Below are 16,710 nucleotides of genomic sequence, written 5' to 3' on the forward strand. Positions count from 1 at the left end.
AATATGGGCAGGGAAAGCAGTGATTAAATATCATGGCTTGAGAAATAATTGATGCTTATTGACGGATTCAATATTGTAACAAACACCATCTATTTTGCTTCTCTACTGTCTTGACTTGCCACGATGCACTCTCATCTACAAATAGCCAAAAATTGTAGACATTTCCCATCACCTCTCTCCTGTTTGCTTTATCTTTGACTCACTCCGATGCTCTGCAGCCCTTCTCACTATAATTTCCTCTAGCACTCCCTCCTCACGTGCTCTGCACAGAGTTTGAGGAGGACCACTGACTCTATGAATCTGACCTCTGCTACAATGTCTCTCCACCTGTCTCCAGAGGACCAGCTGCCCCCTGGTTTCCCCACCATAGACATGGGCCCACAGTTGAAAGTGGTGGAGCGAACGCGCACCGCCACCATGCTCTGTGCCGCCAGCGGCAACCCCGACCCTGACATCTCCTGGTTCAAAGACTTCCTCCCTGTCAACACCACTAACAACAATGGACGCATTAAGCAGCTCAGATCAGGTAGGTTTCCTCTGCTGAAAACTTAATTACGAAACAGGGAGTCTTCTTTCCTGTTGTCCTCTATCTGATCTGCTCCCCCTGTTGTCTCCTCTGTTCTATCATCCTCTTCTTCCTCCCATAATTTAACTTCTCATTTGGCTTTTCATTTTGTAGGTAATGGCATTGTTTCTACTATTTCCTGTCCTCTACTCTGTGTACGCCCCGGTGTGTGTTGTCTGTATGTGTGTCTCCCTTTGTCTTCCAGTGTTTTCATTGGGCTGTTGGGATTGTTCCCCCTCTGTGTTTGCTGGCTTCTGCCCTAACTTCTGCCCTCATTGCTCACTGCTGTGACTTTTTACAATGAATTCCTTTGCTGTTTTGTGTCGAATTCCTTTCCACTGCATTGGTGCAGTATTTTTTATTTTTTTTTTGGATCCATTCTCTTCATTTCTTATGTCTTTTTTTTCTTTCTCCTTTTTTTTTCAACGATTAATATTCAACATTCGGCTTCATTCAGAATCTGCTAAGGAGAACACGTGATTTTAAAATAGGGAAACGTGCAGAAAAGAAAATTAATCGTTGTGCTTGTGCATTTGTTGAAATTTTACTTTTGAAAGAGGGATCATTAAACCTCCTCTGGATAAATATTTGCTTTGTAGAAGAACCTTCTTCAGGTTAAAGACAAGAAAAACGTCAAATTCTGGACACTAACCAGCCACAATAGTGCATAAAACTTCACAAGGCTTTTTCCCTTCCCCTTGATTTTTGAAGTAACTGCCCCTGCTTTAATGTATAGCTGCCAGTTTTGCTTTTATTTGCCTGTGACACACCCTAATATACCCATTGACCTGAATATCACGAGTTTGATTTCAATATCTCAATCCAAAGCGATTAATCTATTAAAAAAAATGTTAACGTAAATCATAGCTTGCAGCTTTCTGTGCCAGCTAACGGCGACACACAGATCTGAAGTCTTGTATGTTTGACCACCTGTCTTCACAGATTTCACAGCTGTCCTTTGTTAAACCGTCTTGTTAACCTTACTTCCTTGCTGACTTGTTTTCAACAGAACTGTGTAGAATTAACCCTTATTTCGAATGTCCGACTTTGATTCACGTAGAGTTATTAAAGCATTAACGAAACCTTGTTAACTAAACTTACTTAAAGAATATAATCATATTCTTATGCTGTCTTTCTTCTCTCTATATTTTTAAATCTACAGAATCCTTTGGTAAGTGCTTAGCTCTAAAGCACACATCACCCCCCACTAATTTCCATGTTTCCAACAACTATTAAAATGCATGGCATGCATTTTACTAACAGATAGCTTAGTTTCAGGGTTACTACTACAGACACACACACGCTCTCCCCCTCACCCCAAGGTGTTCAAGTCCTACCACTGCCAGTTTTAGTTTCACCTGTATCTGGAGATTACAATCACCAAAGCCTAGCTTAGCGTTGTCACATACTGACCTGGGCAATGACCTGTCCTCACATGTTTGTTACTCACTCACTGACCCACCACTTACTCACTTATTTAATCTTTTAACACCAGCACAGTAGGAATGGAAATTTCAGGAGTTTTTAGGGAGGTGACCAGCTCAGACCAAGCAAAGGGATCAAGCTTTTTTCTGAAACATGTCTGTTCTCAATCTCATACACAAAGTCCTCAAAGTCTTTCCCCTCAGTAGATGGTCTTCAGAAGCCATTGCCACTCCCAAAATGGCACCTCCCCGTGGTACACCAATGTACAAGTTCTTCTCTCTGACCTATGATTTTTCTATGATGAATCCTGTCTTTCTCTGCCAGTAGAGTACAGAAAAGTTCTTATTCTCTCTCTCTCTCTCTCTCTCTCTCTCTCTCTCTCTCCTTTCTTTCTCCTCTAGTACCTTTATTTACGTACCCTGTTAAATCTAATTTGATTCTTCTTCCAAAGCCCCCAGCCTCTATCTACTCGTACTAATGCTTCTTCTTTCTAATCTTATTTGCATTCATATTATCCACCCAGGTGGTACACCAATAAGAGGTAAGAGTGCTGAACTGACGTTCACAGAATGAAAATAATACAAATTCATTCTTGCTGTCAACCCATCCGTTCACTCGAATCACCTCCATTTTTGTCCTGTTTACCAAGACCAAATCCCATTACGTTCATATGGACCTTCCTTCTTATTTGTCCTGTTTTGTTGACTAAATTTGTATTCCATCTTTTTGTCTATGCTTTATTTACTCCTTTGTATTCTGGTTTCAAGAGCCTGTTTAGCTCAGTTGTGATATGCTTGCCCTGGCTCAAATAAGCATATCCAATGACAATTATTTTTTTAAACTATATTTTTTCCGTTCATTTTTGTTTTCTTTTTGGCCATAGCGAATCATGTGTCCCTCTTTTTGTCCAACTAAAACAACCAAGCATTTTTCCCCCTTAGCTGTTCTTGTTCAGCACTAAAAAATATGCACAGATGCTGTGGAATCACGCAGGCATGCTGAAGACAACATTGCCTCTCCTCTGCTTTTTTCTCCCAAAGAATTCTTTCTATCTTTGCAAACTATTTTTTTTCCATTTCTTCTATTTGCTTTCCTCTCCTGTACCTCTACAAAAAAGCCCAAACAACCACTTTTTTGATAAAGTTTCTACGGTGCTTTTTTTCTCTTTCACCTATTTTTCTTACTTTTCTTGGGTTTGGAGACTATTTTACTTTTTGACTTTTTTTCTTCAGGGTTTGGGGAAGGCAAACAGTAGAGTCTGGCGAGGACCTGATTGGCTCATTTTTGCCGTGTGACATGAAGCTGGAGAGTTGTTGATGCATAAAGCCATTTTTCCCTTGGTCATGTGACACCACACTGCTGATCCCATTGGTGGATTTTTATGGGTGTCTTTTGTAGCTTTCACAAGCTAAAGCAGTGGTTGGTTACCTTCTTGTCGGCTAAAGCCGATATTTTGAATTTTGTCTTCTAATACAAATGCATTTTATTTTTCAGCTAAGGGTTGTCAGAAGGTTGTAAGTTGTGCCGACATACATTTCTTGCCAAGATTTGCATGTCAAAAATTTTGTTACAGAGGGTTATATGTTGGTTTTGCCTTACATAATACTTCAATTAACATTTTTCCACATATATGAGCAGCATTTTTCGATTTTTTGTATGGGCTGCATTTTTTTTTAAAGTTACTTCACCTAGATGAAGTCCCAAATTATTCTGTTAGGTGAATGTTACACTTGATATGTGATTGAATATGCTAAAATTCATACCTAAATTTCTTTCTTTCAATTGTCCTCCCTTGTTATGCTGCTTTCTTATACTGTAAACCTCTTTTGTTTGATCCATGTTTCCCTGAAGCAGTATCACTCATCCCCATATTGACCAGTCCAGTGACATGTTGTATATTGAAGGGCTTGGCCCTATTCTTCAAAGTGAAATTATGACATTTTTTTGACATTGGCGCTAGGATGAGTGTCTTTTTAGACCCTACAACCTTATAAGTAATCAGTTTTTTTCTGTAAAGAAGTCATCCACAAGGCAAATGTATCATAGACAGAAGATATCATAGGTGTTTGTTTTTCCTTTCCTTTTCTTTTCTTTTGGATTTGGTTGACAATGTGTTATTTTCTTTTCCCTTGTTGTTACTTTAGGCCTGTTAAGAGGAACAATATATTTGTATTGCAATGTTTTGCATGATTACCACTTGCAGCTATCCCTCACCTATAGTAGGATAACACAGCCTCCATTTTTGCCTCAGCCAGAGGATCAGGCTGTGATAATGATGGGGGATTAACTTTAAAACATAGAGTTTATAGTCGCAGATACAAGAATGTAGTATTTCTCTCATGCAGTTTATTGGATATTGTTTAATTATGACTTTCCTCAAACTGTCCGACTACTGAAGCTTAAAAGGACAGAGGAAAAACTAGAAAAGAAGGCGGCTGATGTTGGCCTCGAGCTTTGAGGTCAAACAAGTTCTTTTCTTTTGATTTTTGCTTGTGAACTCGCTGCGATCGGCACAATTTTCACCAAGCATACTCCGCTACCCCGTTTGCTATTCCCAACCAGGAGCCCTCCAGATAGAGCAGAGCGAAGAGTCTGACCAGGGGAAGTATGAATGTGTGGCAACCAACAACGATGGAACCCGCTACTCTGCCCCAGCAAACCTATATGTCAGAGGTAGGAAACGCGTGTTAACAGCGCCGGCATGCTTCTATCAAACATATCAACTTTCTCTTTAAAATTCATGTGGAATCTTTAAATCAGCCGCTAAAGTCTGCAGGGGCCACATTCCTGTTAGGCCATTGTAAGTATGCTTTGTCTTTGATTTTGTGGTTCTTTCTCTTTTTCTTTTTTTTTTTTGTCTTTTGCACTCGACTTACCTGCACTGATTTGAACCTACAGTATCTGATCTGTTATGTGCTTCTGGTCCTTTCTGTTGATTATCCTGAGTCCAACACCAATGACTAGACTGCTTGCTGTGTTTATCTACTAATTGCCTTTCAAACCTGACTGCCGGAGGTGGTGCAGGGAGGATGACCCTCCTCCATCAGTCCCCACTCTTTCCCCAGCCGTGAAAAGATCCTTTCTGGCCTTCTTTTTCTCCCAGTTGATCAACATTGGAAGGACACTTTCAATCTCTCTACTTTACTTTACAATATAGACAGTTTTCATTATCCTACTCTATATGTAAAATTAGCTTGTAAAAACATAGTCAACATTTTTTGTTGCTACACTGTTTAAGCAATGATTTAAGCAAGAAGAAAAGCACAGATGAAGTAGGACCAGTGGTTAGTTTCGAGTAATATTCTTTTCACAGAGGCTGTGAGTTTTCATTCTTTTGCTATCAAAATGTTTTGTGCAACTGTTCTTACTGCTTCTCACTTTTACTCGCACACAGCATTTAAGGCTTCATTCGCTTTTACATGCAAAACCCACTATTACTCTACCAGTATTGTCAAGTACTGTCTTAATGAAATTCTCGTGTAGAATTTTTTGTAATTTTCACAGAAATATTTCAGTGCTCTTCAGTCGTATGGTTAGCTTTTATAATGACTAATTACCTCCCAGTTCCCAAGTAACATTTAACATAATATGCAATAAAGCAAATTCCTTTCATTTTAATTGTAAGCTGACCACATGGCTCGGGCAGAACTTCTGCTAAAGTAGATATTTTTTAATCAAAATGTTTTGAGCTAAGAGAGGTCATACTTTTGCTTTGCAATATGGGTGCCAGGGAGATACAAGGGGCTCCCTGCACCTTTGAGAAAGAAGGTCCTTCGAATTGTGAAGCAGCGTTTGAACACCTAAAACATGGCCTTTTTACTCTCTGTGTTTCCCTTGTTTTTCTCCTGTCCTTATTTCATTTTGTTCCGCATCAAATTCCCTACATCCCTCAGAGCTGCGAGAAGGTTGGTGTGTTTTTACTTTTTGAACACAATATAATACTGTGAAGTACATTTATTTGCCACAGAGATTTTTTTTTTTCAACCTCTTTCGATATCATTCCTGTTTTTGTCACATATTCAATGTTCATGTTACCATTGAGAATGCCCCTGGTCCTTGTCAGAATGCTTGACTGTCTAACAGGTGGTGCATGTTTGCATCTTTGAGGTGGGGTGGTAGGGATGATATTTGCATCTATTCCAGAGTCTATTTGCATGGTCACTTGTTAAATGCTTGAGCTAGTCATCCCCTTTCCCAACTCCCTGTTCCAACCCCCTACCCTGTCAGTGTTCCTGCTTGTTTGTGTTTTTTCTATGACTAACAACAAAGCAAATCCATGGGATATGAAAATAATAAAAAAAGAAGTCTTATTCGTAAAATAAATTCTATTTAAAAAGAAAGTGTAAAAAGTAACTGTGACACACAACACCAGCAGGAGCAATGTCTTTGATTTCTATGGGCTCCTGAAACTAATGGCTGCTGATCTCCATAGATGCAGTGCAGCTCCATGTGAACACTGAATCTTTCTCTCCATAGAGCCATTTAGACATCACTACACTCAAATTTTCCCTGTGGTGCTCTCCCGAATTGAAGTTTCTCAGAGATAAAAATATGTTAAAGCAAAATCCATCCTTTGTTGTAATTGGCACTAAAGTCAAGCGCCAAGCTGTAAAAACAACCTTGCCCTCAGAGATTCTACACTTCCTCTGACGAGGATGTTTCCGTGCAGGAAGTCATGAAAGAATGATGTATTTAGAGCGTTATCCACATGACTTGACACATGTAATGATATTCAAATGAGCAGGATAATATTATGTCTGTGGGGAGCGTGATCCAATTGGATATTAATTAAATATTGAGTGAGAGAAACGTAGTATTTAATAATGCAAGCAGTTCCCCTAGTTTTCCTCTCTGGAGAGCTGCGGTCTGCTCAACAGAATGGGCTCTGTGAAGTAGTAGCAGGCAGCAGGAAGCGTGTGCCGATGTTGCTGTCAAATATAGCAAAATACCCTCACAAATAACAGGAACAACTATGCTGGCTGTTTACAAAGCAGGTTCAATTAATGACCAGTAAATACAACTTTTCAGACATTTAAAAGTGACGTATTCATTAATGGTTTTCTTCAGGGTTCGCTCAAGAATTAAATGATTAATCTCGCCCAAGATAACAGTAATGCACTTTGACTACCATGAGCAGGAACACTGACTTCATTTTTAATTTCAATCCTCCTAAGATGTTTTATAACACCTGTAGCCTTTGTGTGTTTCTCTTATGTGTCAGCCCCTAAGTGATCCACATCAGCTGGACTTACGTATGCTCACCATTCAAACCTGCTTAGACGTTGTTGCCTTCTCCTCTTAGTGTTTCTTAGTTCTCCCAGGACCCTTAGTTTGTGCTAGCCACATTTACAGCAATGTAACACTGTCAGACTAACCCTTCTATTTACACTGTGTGATACCACGGCCTCCTTCTGACCCTGTTACTACTTATTTTACCCCTGCAGCCCTCTTCCCTCGACTCCCTTCCATGGTTGCCCTACAGAGTCACGTCTCCGTCTTGTATGCATGACAGACTCTCGCTCCCCTCCAAAAGGCCTCGAAGCCGTCATATGGATGTCATACGTTTCTGTTCACTTAAAAAGTCTAACGTTTTCTTTGAATTTTTAGCCTGTTTTTTTTTTTTTCTTTTTTGACAATATTTGTTTTTTGAACATGTATCCACTAGGGCTGTCAAATGATATGAATTTTTAAATCCACATGAATAAACACTGCTGCAGTTAATCGTGATTATTCAAAAACAAAATCACACTTGATTATATTTTGAAATTACATGAAAAACACTCAAGAAATATAAGAAAAGTTCTGGTTAGCCTCAGACTCAGCAGAAAGAAATAAGTGTTCCACATGCCTAATTGTTGTTAGCTTAGCTTTTATCACCGTTTCCTGCAGATGCGTCTGTCTCGCAGCATTTTATCTCTCTTATAAGACGCATGACTTCACCAGAAGTCCTTGGCATGTCACACATGTTTCCAAGGCAAAGTGAAAGTTGAATTTCAACTTTCAATCTGCATAACCTCTCTCAGCCCTTCATCTTAAACTGCACTCAGAGACCTGCTGTATAATAATTTTAATTAGCATCAGTTAATGTTCTTGATTTTGATTCTTTCACTGCTGTGGACTGATTTGTGCAATCACAGAATATAGTCTGGCCAGACACATTAGTGCTTTAAGCGCTTACAATAATTGGCCCTCTTGTGATAAGCTAAAGACCTCTCATTCATCACTGAATGCATCAGCATAAAGAAAGTACTGTATGGTTAATGACTTTTATCCTCTGAGCCGTGCAGCAGAGTTATAAAGTCGAAAGCCACTCGTAAAAGTTCACCTTTCTCATCCCTTTTTATGGCATTGTTTATATTAAAGATAGGTTAGCACAAAGCATAGCAGGCTTCTTCTCTTGCATATTCATAAAAGGTAACGCAGAAGTGTAGTGTAGGCTTATGAGTGTATATCTATCTCGAAGCCAAAGTGTCAAAAGGCCGGACAGGAAACTTGCAGACAGTAACCGTCCTTCTTAAGTTGATCCAAAATGTGGATGCATCACATTTGACAGCCCTGGTTTTCTACTTTGGACTGAGCCTGAAAAGCAAAGAAAAACACCACCCCCCACCCCTTCTGATGTGTTTGCAAATTCTCTGGAGTATTATCTGTTTGTGTGATGTGAGAATGTGATGTGGCACATTATCTCACATCAGCTGGAAGTGCGCAGCCTAAAAGTTGTGTCTTTGCATACAACTGTGGATTGCTGTCGACCCTCCGGCACTTTGTGCATTTCTGTATATCTGTACCGATGGTGATGAAGTATTCTCGTGCATGGCACTCATGTTGGTGTTAACCCATTCACCATTTAAATCTGTTAAGTCTTGGATCAAATGCGTTTAAATGTGTTTTCTTAACCTTCATCAAACAATCATGAATTATCCCTCTGGAAACAGATTTCATTTTTTATGCTACAATTAAACCGCTACAATTCTGCTAATGTTCTTGTTATATAATGCATACGTGCTAAACGATCAGACACTTTGCTTTTGGCAACATTTGAAGAGAATTCAGAACATTTTTCTACAAAAGGAATTCAGTTGTTTCATTTTCTGCTGGGTTTTCACACCATGTTTTTTTTTTTTCAGTACGCCGGGTGCCACCGCGATTCTCCATACCACCTACAGACAACGAGATCATGCCAGGCGGCAGTGTCAATATCACATGTGTGGCAGTGGGCTCTCCCATGCCATATGTCAAGTGGATGCTGGGTGCTGAAGATCTGACACCAGAGGACGACATGCCCATTGGACGGAACGTCTTGGAGCTTACAGACGTCCGGCAGTCAGCCAACTACACCTGTGTGGCAATGTCAACCCTGGGGGTGATAGAGGCTGTGGCGCAGATAACGGTGAAAGGTAAAGCTGCTCCTTATTTATAATTAAAGGCTGAAATTTCAGCAGCATGCTTCAACATAAGGCCAGAGTTGGACTTCATCATATTTTACTTACTGCAATTTTCTCAAAATGTTTGAAATTCTGCATGCAGTTAAAATTATATACATCAGTTTGCAGCTAGTTTATGTTCGTAAACTATCCAAGCAGAAACTCCTGGCAGTGCTTTAAAGAAAGTTATTTACCCCTCCCTGCCACGATAAGTCATCTGTGGAGGATTCCTTAAAGCTTTCGACAAGCCCTGGCACCAGCCTCCGTGCATTAGATGCCAGATTGAGAATATAGTGAAGTGCTTATCTCTCAGCTGGAGAGCCACAAAGCCACAAGCTCACCATTTCTGTTAGCAAGAGGTGGGGAGGAGGCAGCGTGAGAGGGGTGTGAAACGTAGTGAGTATTGTTTGGTGTCCTCTGTAGGTATGGTACTTATCTGAGTACAATCATATCTACACTTCAGCGTACCAGAAAGATATCCCAGATTGGTGTCGCCGTGTTCACGTGCACACAGGGGACAGGCTCACGTACACACACTCGGCTTTGTTTTTCATAGACATAACACAGAGATATTAGTCACAATATAACAGTGTGGCGGCAAGCTTCCCCAGAAGCATACTTCAGATGGCATATAAAGACAATATATAGCCCTGAAATCTTTTGCCATGTGCCACGGTGCGGGAAATTAAAGCAATAAATTTACCTGTTAAATTATTAAAGTGATAAACACTGGGAAATCTGAGATTAACGACAACAGAAATCTCAGATGCTGAACAGGGGGTATGCAAGCCTTTAATCTCACACATTAGTCAATATGGAACTTTTTGTTTTGTTTTAACAAATGTAAGCTGGAAAAGCGAAATAATACTGAGACTATGCACCCACTCAATAGAATGCACTCTTATGACTCCAGACATACTGAAAGTCATCAGCACTAAGTGCAGTGGGGTGGTAAATGGATGTAATCAATGTAATTCAGCCATCTAAAAATTAAAGTAAAGGCTCTGTGGCCTATAACATAAAATGACTCCACAGAGGTATAACTTTGTAATGTTTGCTGGATATTTTGTATTTTTGTTAAATAAATACATATTTATGTGTTATTCTCATCACAGCATTACCCAAAGCTCCTGGCATTCCTGTGGTGACAGAGCGCACAGCCACCAGCATAACATTGACTTGGGACTCTGGCAATCCTGAACCAGTGTCCTACTACATCATTCAACATAAGTCCAAGTACTCAGAGGACTTGTACAAGGAGATTGATGGGGTAGCCACGACTCGGTACAGTGTGGGAGGCCTCAGCCCGTACTCGGACTACGAGTTTCGGGTGGTGGCAGTGAACAACATCGGGCGGGGGCCACCAAGCGAGAGCATCGAGGCCAAAACAGCTGAGCAGGCGCCCAGCACGGCGCCAAGACAGGTCAGAGGTCACATGCTGAGCACCACCACAGCTGTCATCCACTGGGATGAGCCAGAGGAGGCGAACGGGCAGATCATGGGCTATCGAGTCTACTACACCATGGACTCCAGCCAGCACGTCAACCTCTGGGAGAAGCAGATTGTTCGGGGGTCTAACTTTGTCACCATCCAGGGCCTCATCCCCAATAAGACCTACTACATCAAGGTTTTGGCCTTCACCTCAGTGGGTGATGGACCTCTTTCTCCAGACCTTCAAATCATCGCTAAGACAGGAGGTCAGCATCTTTTTTTTCCCATTGTTAGAGAATCCAGTCAAAGTTGAACGATGTCCATACTCCACAATTACACTTTGAGTGTCATCAACATTTCTGAAGCCAGTCCTCATTCGTGGGTTACAGTTGCTCACCAGAGCTGGAAACACACTAATCTCCAGGCTGTCAACAAAAACTGCATTTGGTTTTCTCAAGTGGAAAAAAATAGTTTTGTATGAGAAAAGTTAACTAACTTCCTGTGAAAATGTTGAGGATTGTCTTCAGCATGAGGTAACCATGTACTACTTCTTACAGTCTGCACCAGACTAATTTGACTGCAACACCTGAAATACACTGTGGCATCTGTGCTTGTGTGACTGTAATGATAATGAATAGCACACGATGCGAGTTAGTAATGAATTCATCTCTTCGTTCCAATTGCAGTTCCCTCCCAGCCGACCGACTTCAAAGGAGAAGCCAAATCAGAAACCAGCATTTTACTTTCATGGATCGCCCCAGCACAGACTGGACAGGAAAATCAGATCACAGGATATGAACTTGTGTACAGGAAGAGAGATGACAAAGAGGAGGTAAATATTTCCAGACTTGGGCCACTTAAAAGTCTGCAATAACAAACCAAATCTAACTACAAACGACAAACTCCACATACTACGAGCAAACTACATCTACATCACACAGTGTTATGCCATCATGCATTATGTTTTATATAGTGTTATGAAATTCTACATGTTTTTATGCTTCTCCAACATATTAATACCAAGAGCTTTTTACCACTCATGAATAAATCGTACATACTAACATAATCCCAGGCCTGCAGGATCATTTTCATGTGTCTGCATGATACTGCACATAAAAATACAGTAAAAAAGAAATGGGTATATTTCTTATCTAACACAATGACAGCATAATTTACAGTGTTATTTAAATGTATATGAACAATATTTATGGTAAGTCAGTATGAGCAGCCTAATGATCAATAATTTTGTTTAGATATACCATAATTTATCTTATTTGAGTGCATAACTGACGTTTGCAGAATCAAAAGTGGTTCATACGGCATGACAAATGTGTTTTGTGAAGGGTTGAAGCTATTTTTGTTTTTTAACTACCAGACATTTTAGTCAGACACAACAGCAAACAAAGAGCTTCAGAAGAATTGGGATTACAATGGAATGTGTCAATCACTATAAAATGTGATAAATTGAGTGTCACATTCATTTAAATAAACTAACAACTTGTTTCCATTCTGACAGCAGAAGATGATACCCTCAGATTTTATTTTCATATCAGAAAGGCCAGCATTTGTCTACTATTTGGAACTCCCTGTCTATTTAAAAACTGACAATATGAAACTTTCTCCGCAGAAACGTATCAGCTTTGAGCCGACAACAACATACCTGCTGAAGGACTTGAAGCCCTTCACTACTTATACTTTCCGGCTGGCTGCCCGGAGTAAACATGGAGTTGGAGCTTACACCAATGAGATCTCGGCAGAAACTCCACAGACACGTAGGTCTTCTTCCTTATCTGACAGAGTCTAAACTATTTGGGAAGGGAACACATTTTCAAATGCATTCCAAATTTCACGTGTGCTGCAGAATCCGAAAAATGACAAAAATGTCAGGAAGGTCCTGAGCACAGATAAAGCGAATCCGATTTTTTTTTTTTTTTCTTTTGAGGGTTCATGCATTTGAAAATATGTAAACATTTGAAATAGTAAATAAGTGCTCAGAAGTCCACCTGACCATGCAGTATTCATTTTGAAAAGGTTGCATGGACAGCGTACCCGAGGCTTTCCTGTGAAGTCAGGAGACAAGGTTACGAAAACTTCCCCTCTCCACCTTTGTTGTGCAAAAACAGTCTTTCCTTAAATGAATGAGAAAGCCATGAATTATTCATATGAATGCCCACATATGCGTGACCCATCCATTTTTTTTATAAGTGAAAGGGCATTTTAGGAAGCCTTGTCTCTTGACATTGCATGTCGGCCAAGAATAAGAGAATAGAAGATTTTTGAGACTGAGCTTTCTATGTAGCTACGCTGCCAAGAACTACTTCTCAGAAACACAAAGGGATTTTCCCATTTATACTCAAATTAGAATCAGCACAGTTGTGAAGTAATGATATCATAGAAAGCTCAAAGCAAGTATTGTCTCTGTAGTTAGGGACATTTCCACCCATAGACCTCAGATTTATGATATAGGTCAAAAAATGACAAATTGGAGTCTGATGTTTGTTCCTAAATTCAATCAAATCCAGTGCAATTTAACGTGTTTGGGAATTCAAAAAAACACTGACCTGCTGTATTTGACTTTGCAAATCCAACATAACTCTGAGGTCTCTAAAAGACAAGGGCAGAGATCAGGTGGGTATGAAAGCACAGAAGTTCACACTCTGCCCAGATGTATGCTCTGAGGTAAATGATGATTCAATTCAAAGTGCATGCCAATGTTATCAGAATCTAATAAATCAGTCATGTCTCCTTGGGAAGTTCTCTGTTGTACAATCAGGCTTTTACCACAAACCAACAGGCTTCGGAAAGGTTGGTGACAAATACAACATTTTTCTATTTTAAACTAGAAAGCATCAACCTTTATGTTTTTGGATTGATGGTAACTGCTTGCCAAATTTGTCTTAGTTATTACATTTATTTTGGAATGGCTTATTGTAATTTATTTCTGGAGTACTTTCAATGAATTTAGGTTTTCATTTTAGAGTTAAAGGTTCAAAGAAGTGGTATTTTAGGATATATTATTTTTGTTACCCTTTGTTTTTATAATTATTTTTTTCATGACAAAGGTAGGTTACATATGTTGAAGCTGTCCTTTTTCCAAATAACACCTTCCATTCATCATCAGTGTGTACACTTTTGTGTTGGTCTTTGCCTTTTGTTTTGTCTTTATTTGTGATGTTTCATTACTTTAAAATACTTTTCATTGACCCACAAAAGTCCTTGTGATTTTTTTCCTCATTTTATGTCATTTTATTTTTCCTCTTCTTTCTTTTCCTTTGTTTGGTCAATTCTACCATCATCACCCGATCAAAACAAAACCTGAAACTCCTTCCAAACAAAAATCCAACTCAATGAACGGCCTGATCAAACAAAAAAAAATGCTGCACCTGCACAAAATCCAACCCACCAACCAGAACCCTCGGGCCCACCTCAGGAAGTCAAGTGCTATAGCTCCAGCTCCACCAGCATCCTGGTAAGTTGGCAGCCACCCCCACTGGGATTACAAAATGGGATCATCACGCAATACACCATCCAATACACGGCGACTGAAGGGGAGGACACAACTATGCATCAAATCTCCAGCATACCTCCGGAAAGTTCCCACTACCTTTTGGAAAACTTGGAAAAATGGACAGAGTACCATGTGACGGTCACTGCCCATACAGATGTTGGAGCAGGACCAGAAAGCCTGCCGCAGCTCATCCGCACAGAGGAGGATGGTATGTGTTCGCTAAAACAAAGCTGCAAATCCAGTCTACCCCTCTTAACCTACCCCGACAAATACTAACAAGCGTATCTACAATTCCCTCTTCTTCTCTACCCCCTCTGCCTGCTTCTAATATGACTGTCGCCACATGATACTTTCAGCCCTATTTTGGACTTTGCACTTTTTTTACCCAACAAACTGTGACTCACTTTGCGAAAAGCACCTTATTTTTGGCTTTTTTTTTTCCTTACGCTGCTCAATTTCAACACATGGTATGGCATTTTCAGCTGCAGGCCTCCAACTTCCCGTCCCAACTGTCATTTTTGAAATGGTGTTTTTGAACGGCAGCATTTTTATAGAGTGCACTTTTTTAGGAACTTGGCAAAAGGACAAGTTCTGGACAGTGGGAATAACAAAAGGTGGAAGAATTTTTTTTTTTGAAGGCCAATTTTTAAATATTTTTCTCCCCTCATGTGATAGAATCATTTTTTATTCATTTTTTCCTTGCTCCATAGCCAAAATTCTTGTAGTGCTTCAAGCATTTGAAACACTTGAAGCCCCCCTTTGGCTCCACTTTTCTATTTTGACAAAACACATTTTTATTCCATGTTTTAAAAATCCACTCTACCCATTTTTAATGTTTCAAGATTAGGTCAGTTGTCAGACCTGTTTTTGCTGTTGTTTTTTCCCCTTACCATTGTTGAAATATTGATGTCATGCAGTGCTTGTTGCAGTTTGCTGCACTTTTGTGATTTTTTTGTCACTGCAGCATTTTCCACTACGGCTTTTGGGCAAGATTTAAAAAGAAGGTGAAGGCGTTCTCTATAATTTTGACCTTTTTTCTTCTATCCCATGGTGTTCCTCCAGTTCCTAGCGGGCCACCTCGTAAAGTTGAGGTGGAGGCTGTCAACTCCTCATCAATTAAAGTGATCTGGCGCTCACCGATGCCCACCAAGCAGCACGGTCAGATCCGAGGGTACCAGGTGCACTATGTCAGGATGGTTAATGGGGAGCCCACAGGACAGCCAGTCATCAAGGACATCCTGATTGATGATGCCCAGGTACAACACCTTCCTCAGCCAGCCACCTCATCTCTCAGACACATAGTATCATTTTCTCACTCTCACCTTTACATGCGCCACAGCAAAGTCTTTTATCTAGACTGAAAAATACATCTTGTCATATGACTAATTGACTGTTTTATCACTGATTTCAATTCCTCGGGATTCAAAAGATGAGCAAGCATCTGCACAATTCTATATATGATTACTGCTACTTTTACTGCAAATATTTCGACCAAGAAGCACCTTTATTTGGTGGTTGCAGAAAAAGTGTGTGTATATTTTCTCACCAGTGATTAGTGTCTGTACCTGGGCCTTATTTGTTGTCTCTTTTCTTTCCATTTTCTTATAATCAGTGGGAATATGATGATTCAACCGAACATGTGAGTAGTTAAACTTGACAAAAATCCAATCTTGTTTTCCCCTGCTGTCGTCCTCTGCATGAGTGGCATGTGTCTTTTGAGCATTAGGAGTTCGAGACCTGGTTTTGAACCTTAGCCTGAGTGCAAAATCTCAAAATATTTATCGTAAACACTGCAAATGGAATCCTTTTGTTGAGAGTTCAAATTAAATTTAACTGACCAAATAGCTTATCTACATACCTTGAAGGTTTGAACTCTATTAGTGTTAACTGAGGAAGCTATTTGTTGCACACCAAATAGCAATACCATTGCCAAGTTATTTACTGACCAATGCTAATCAACACTATCCTTTTCTACTGAAGCATGCCTCAATTTTAAGTATATGCTGACAGAATGTGTCTGTTGTATCCTCAGTGATGATTATGCTGACATCACATCCCACTTGTAATCTCTCGGTTTGCTTGTATCTGCAAATCAGCAAGTGAGTGTCCCGCAACTGAAGTTCTGTATCTTTACAGGAAATGATCATCACAGAGCTGCAGGCTGAGACCACATATTCAGTTACTGTGGCAGCCTATACGACAAAGGGCGATGGTGCACGCAGCAAGCCCAAATTGATCACCACCACTGGCGCAGGTAACGTAACCATCACAGCTGACAAATGTCTGTGGTGCTCTGTTAATATACAACCTTGATTTCAAAAAAGTTGGGACAGTGTGTTAAGCATCAATAAAACAGA

At 40.0% G+C, this 16,710-nt stretch overlaps 1 protein-coding gene across 1 annotated transcript in view; it reads left to right on the plus strand.

Moving 5' to 3' along the window:
* Positions 1–16,710, plus strand: part of LOC139351284 (receptor-type tyrosine-protein phosphatase delta-like) — a 349,795-nt gene that overhangs the window by 299,090 nt on the left and 33,995 nt on the right. Inside the window, exons 13-24 of the mRNA XM_070993096.1 lie at positions 338–526; positions 2,514–2,531; positions 4,553–4,663; positions 5,884–5,895; positions 9,118–9,387; positions 10,530–11,111; positions 11,532–11,677; positions 12,473–12,617; positions 14,256–14,561; positions 15,416–15,609; positions 15,966–15,992; positions 16,490–16,607. Of these exons, the coding sequence (XP_070849197.1) occupies positions 338–526; positions 2,514–2,531; positions 4,553–4,663; positions 5,884–5,895; positions 9,118–9,387; positions 10,530–11,111; positions 11,532–11,677; positions 12,473–12,617; positions 14,256–14,561; positions 15,416–15,609; positions 15,966–15,992; positions 16,490–16,607 (2,118 nt within the window). The remainder of the gene's footprint in view (positions 1–337; positions 527–2,513; positions 2,532–4,552; positions 4,664–5,883; positions 5,896–9,117; positions 9,388–10,529; positions 11,112–11,531; positions 11,678–12,472; positions 12,618–14,255; positions 14,562–15,415; positions 15,610–15,965; positions 15,993–16,489; positions 16,608–16,710) is intronic.

The sequence above is a fragment of the Chaetodon trifascialis genome, chromosome 23 (assembly GCF_039877785.1).
Source record: "Chaetodon trifascialis isolate fChaTrf1 chromosome 23, fChaTrf1.hap1, whole genome shotgun sequence".
In the NCBI taxonomy this organism is placed as follows: Eukaryota; Metazoa; Chordata; class Actinopteri; order Chaetodontiformes; family Chaetodontidae; genus Chaetodon; species Chaetodon trifascialis.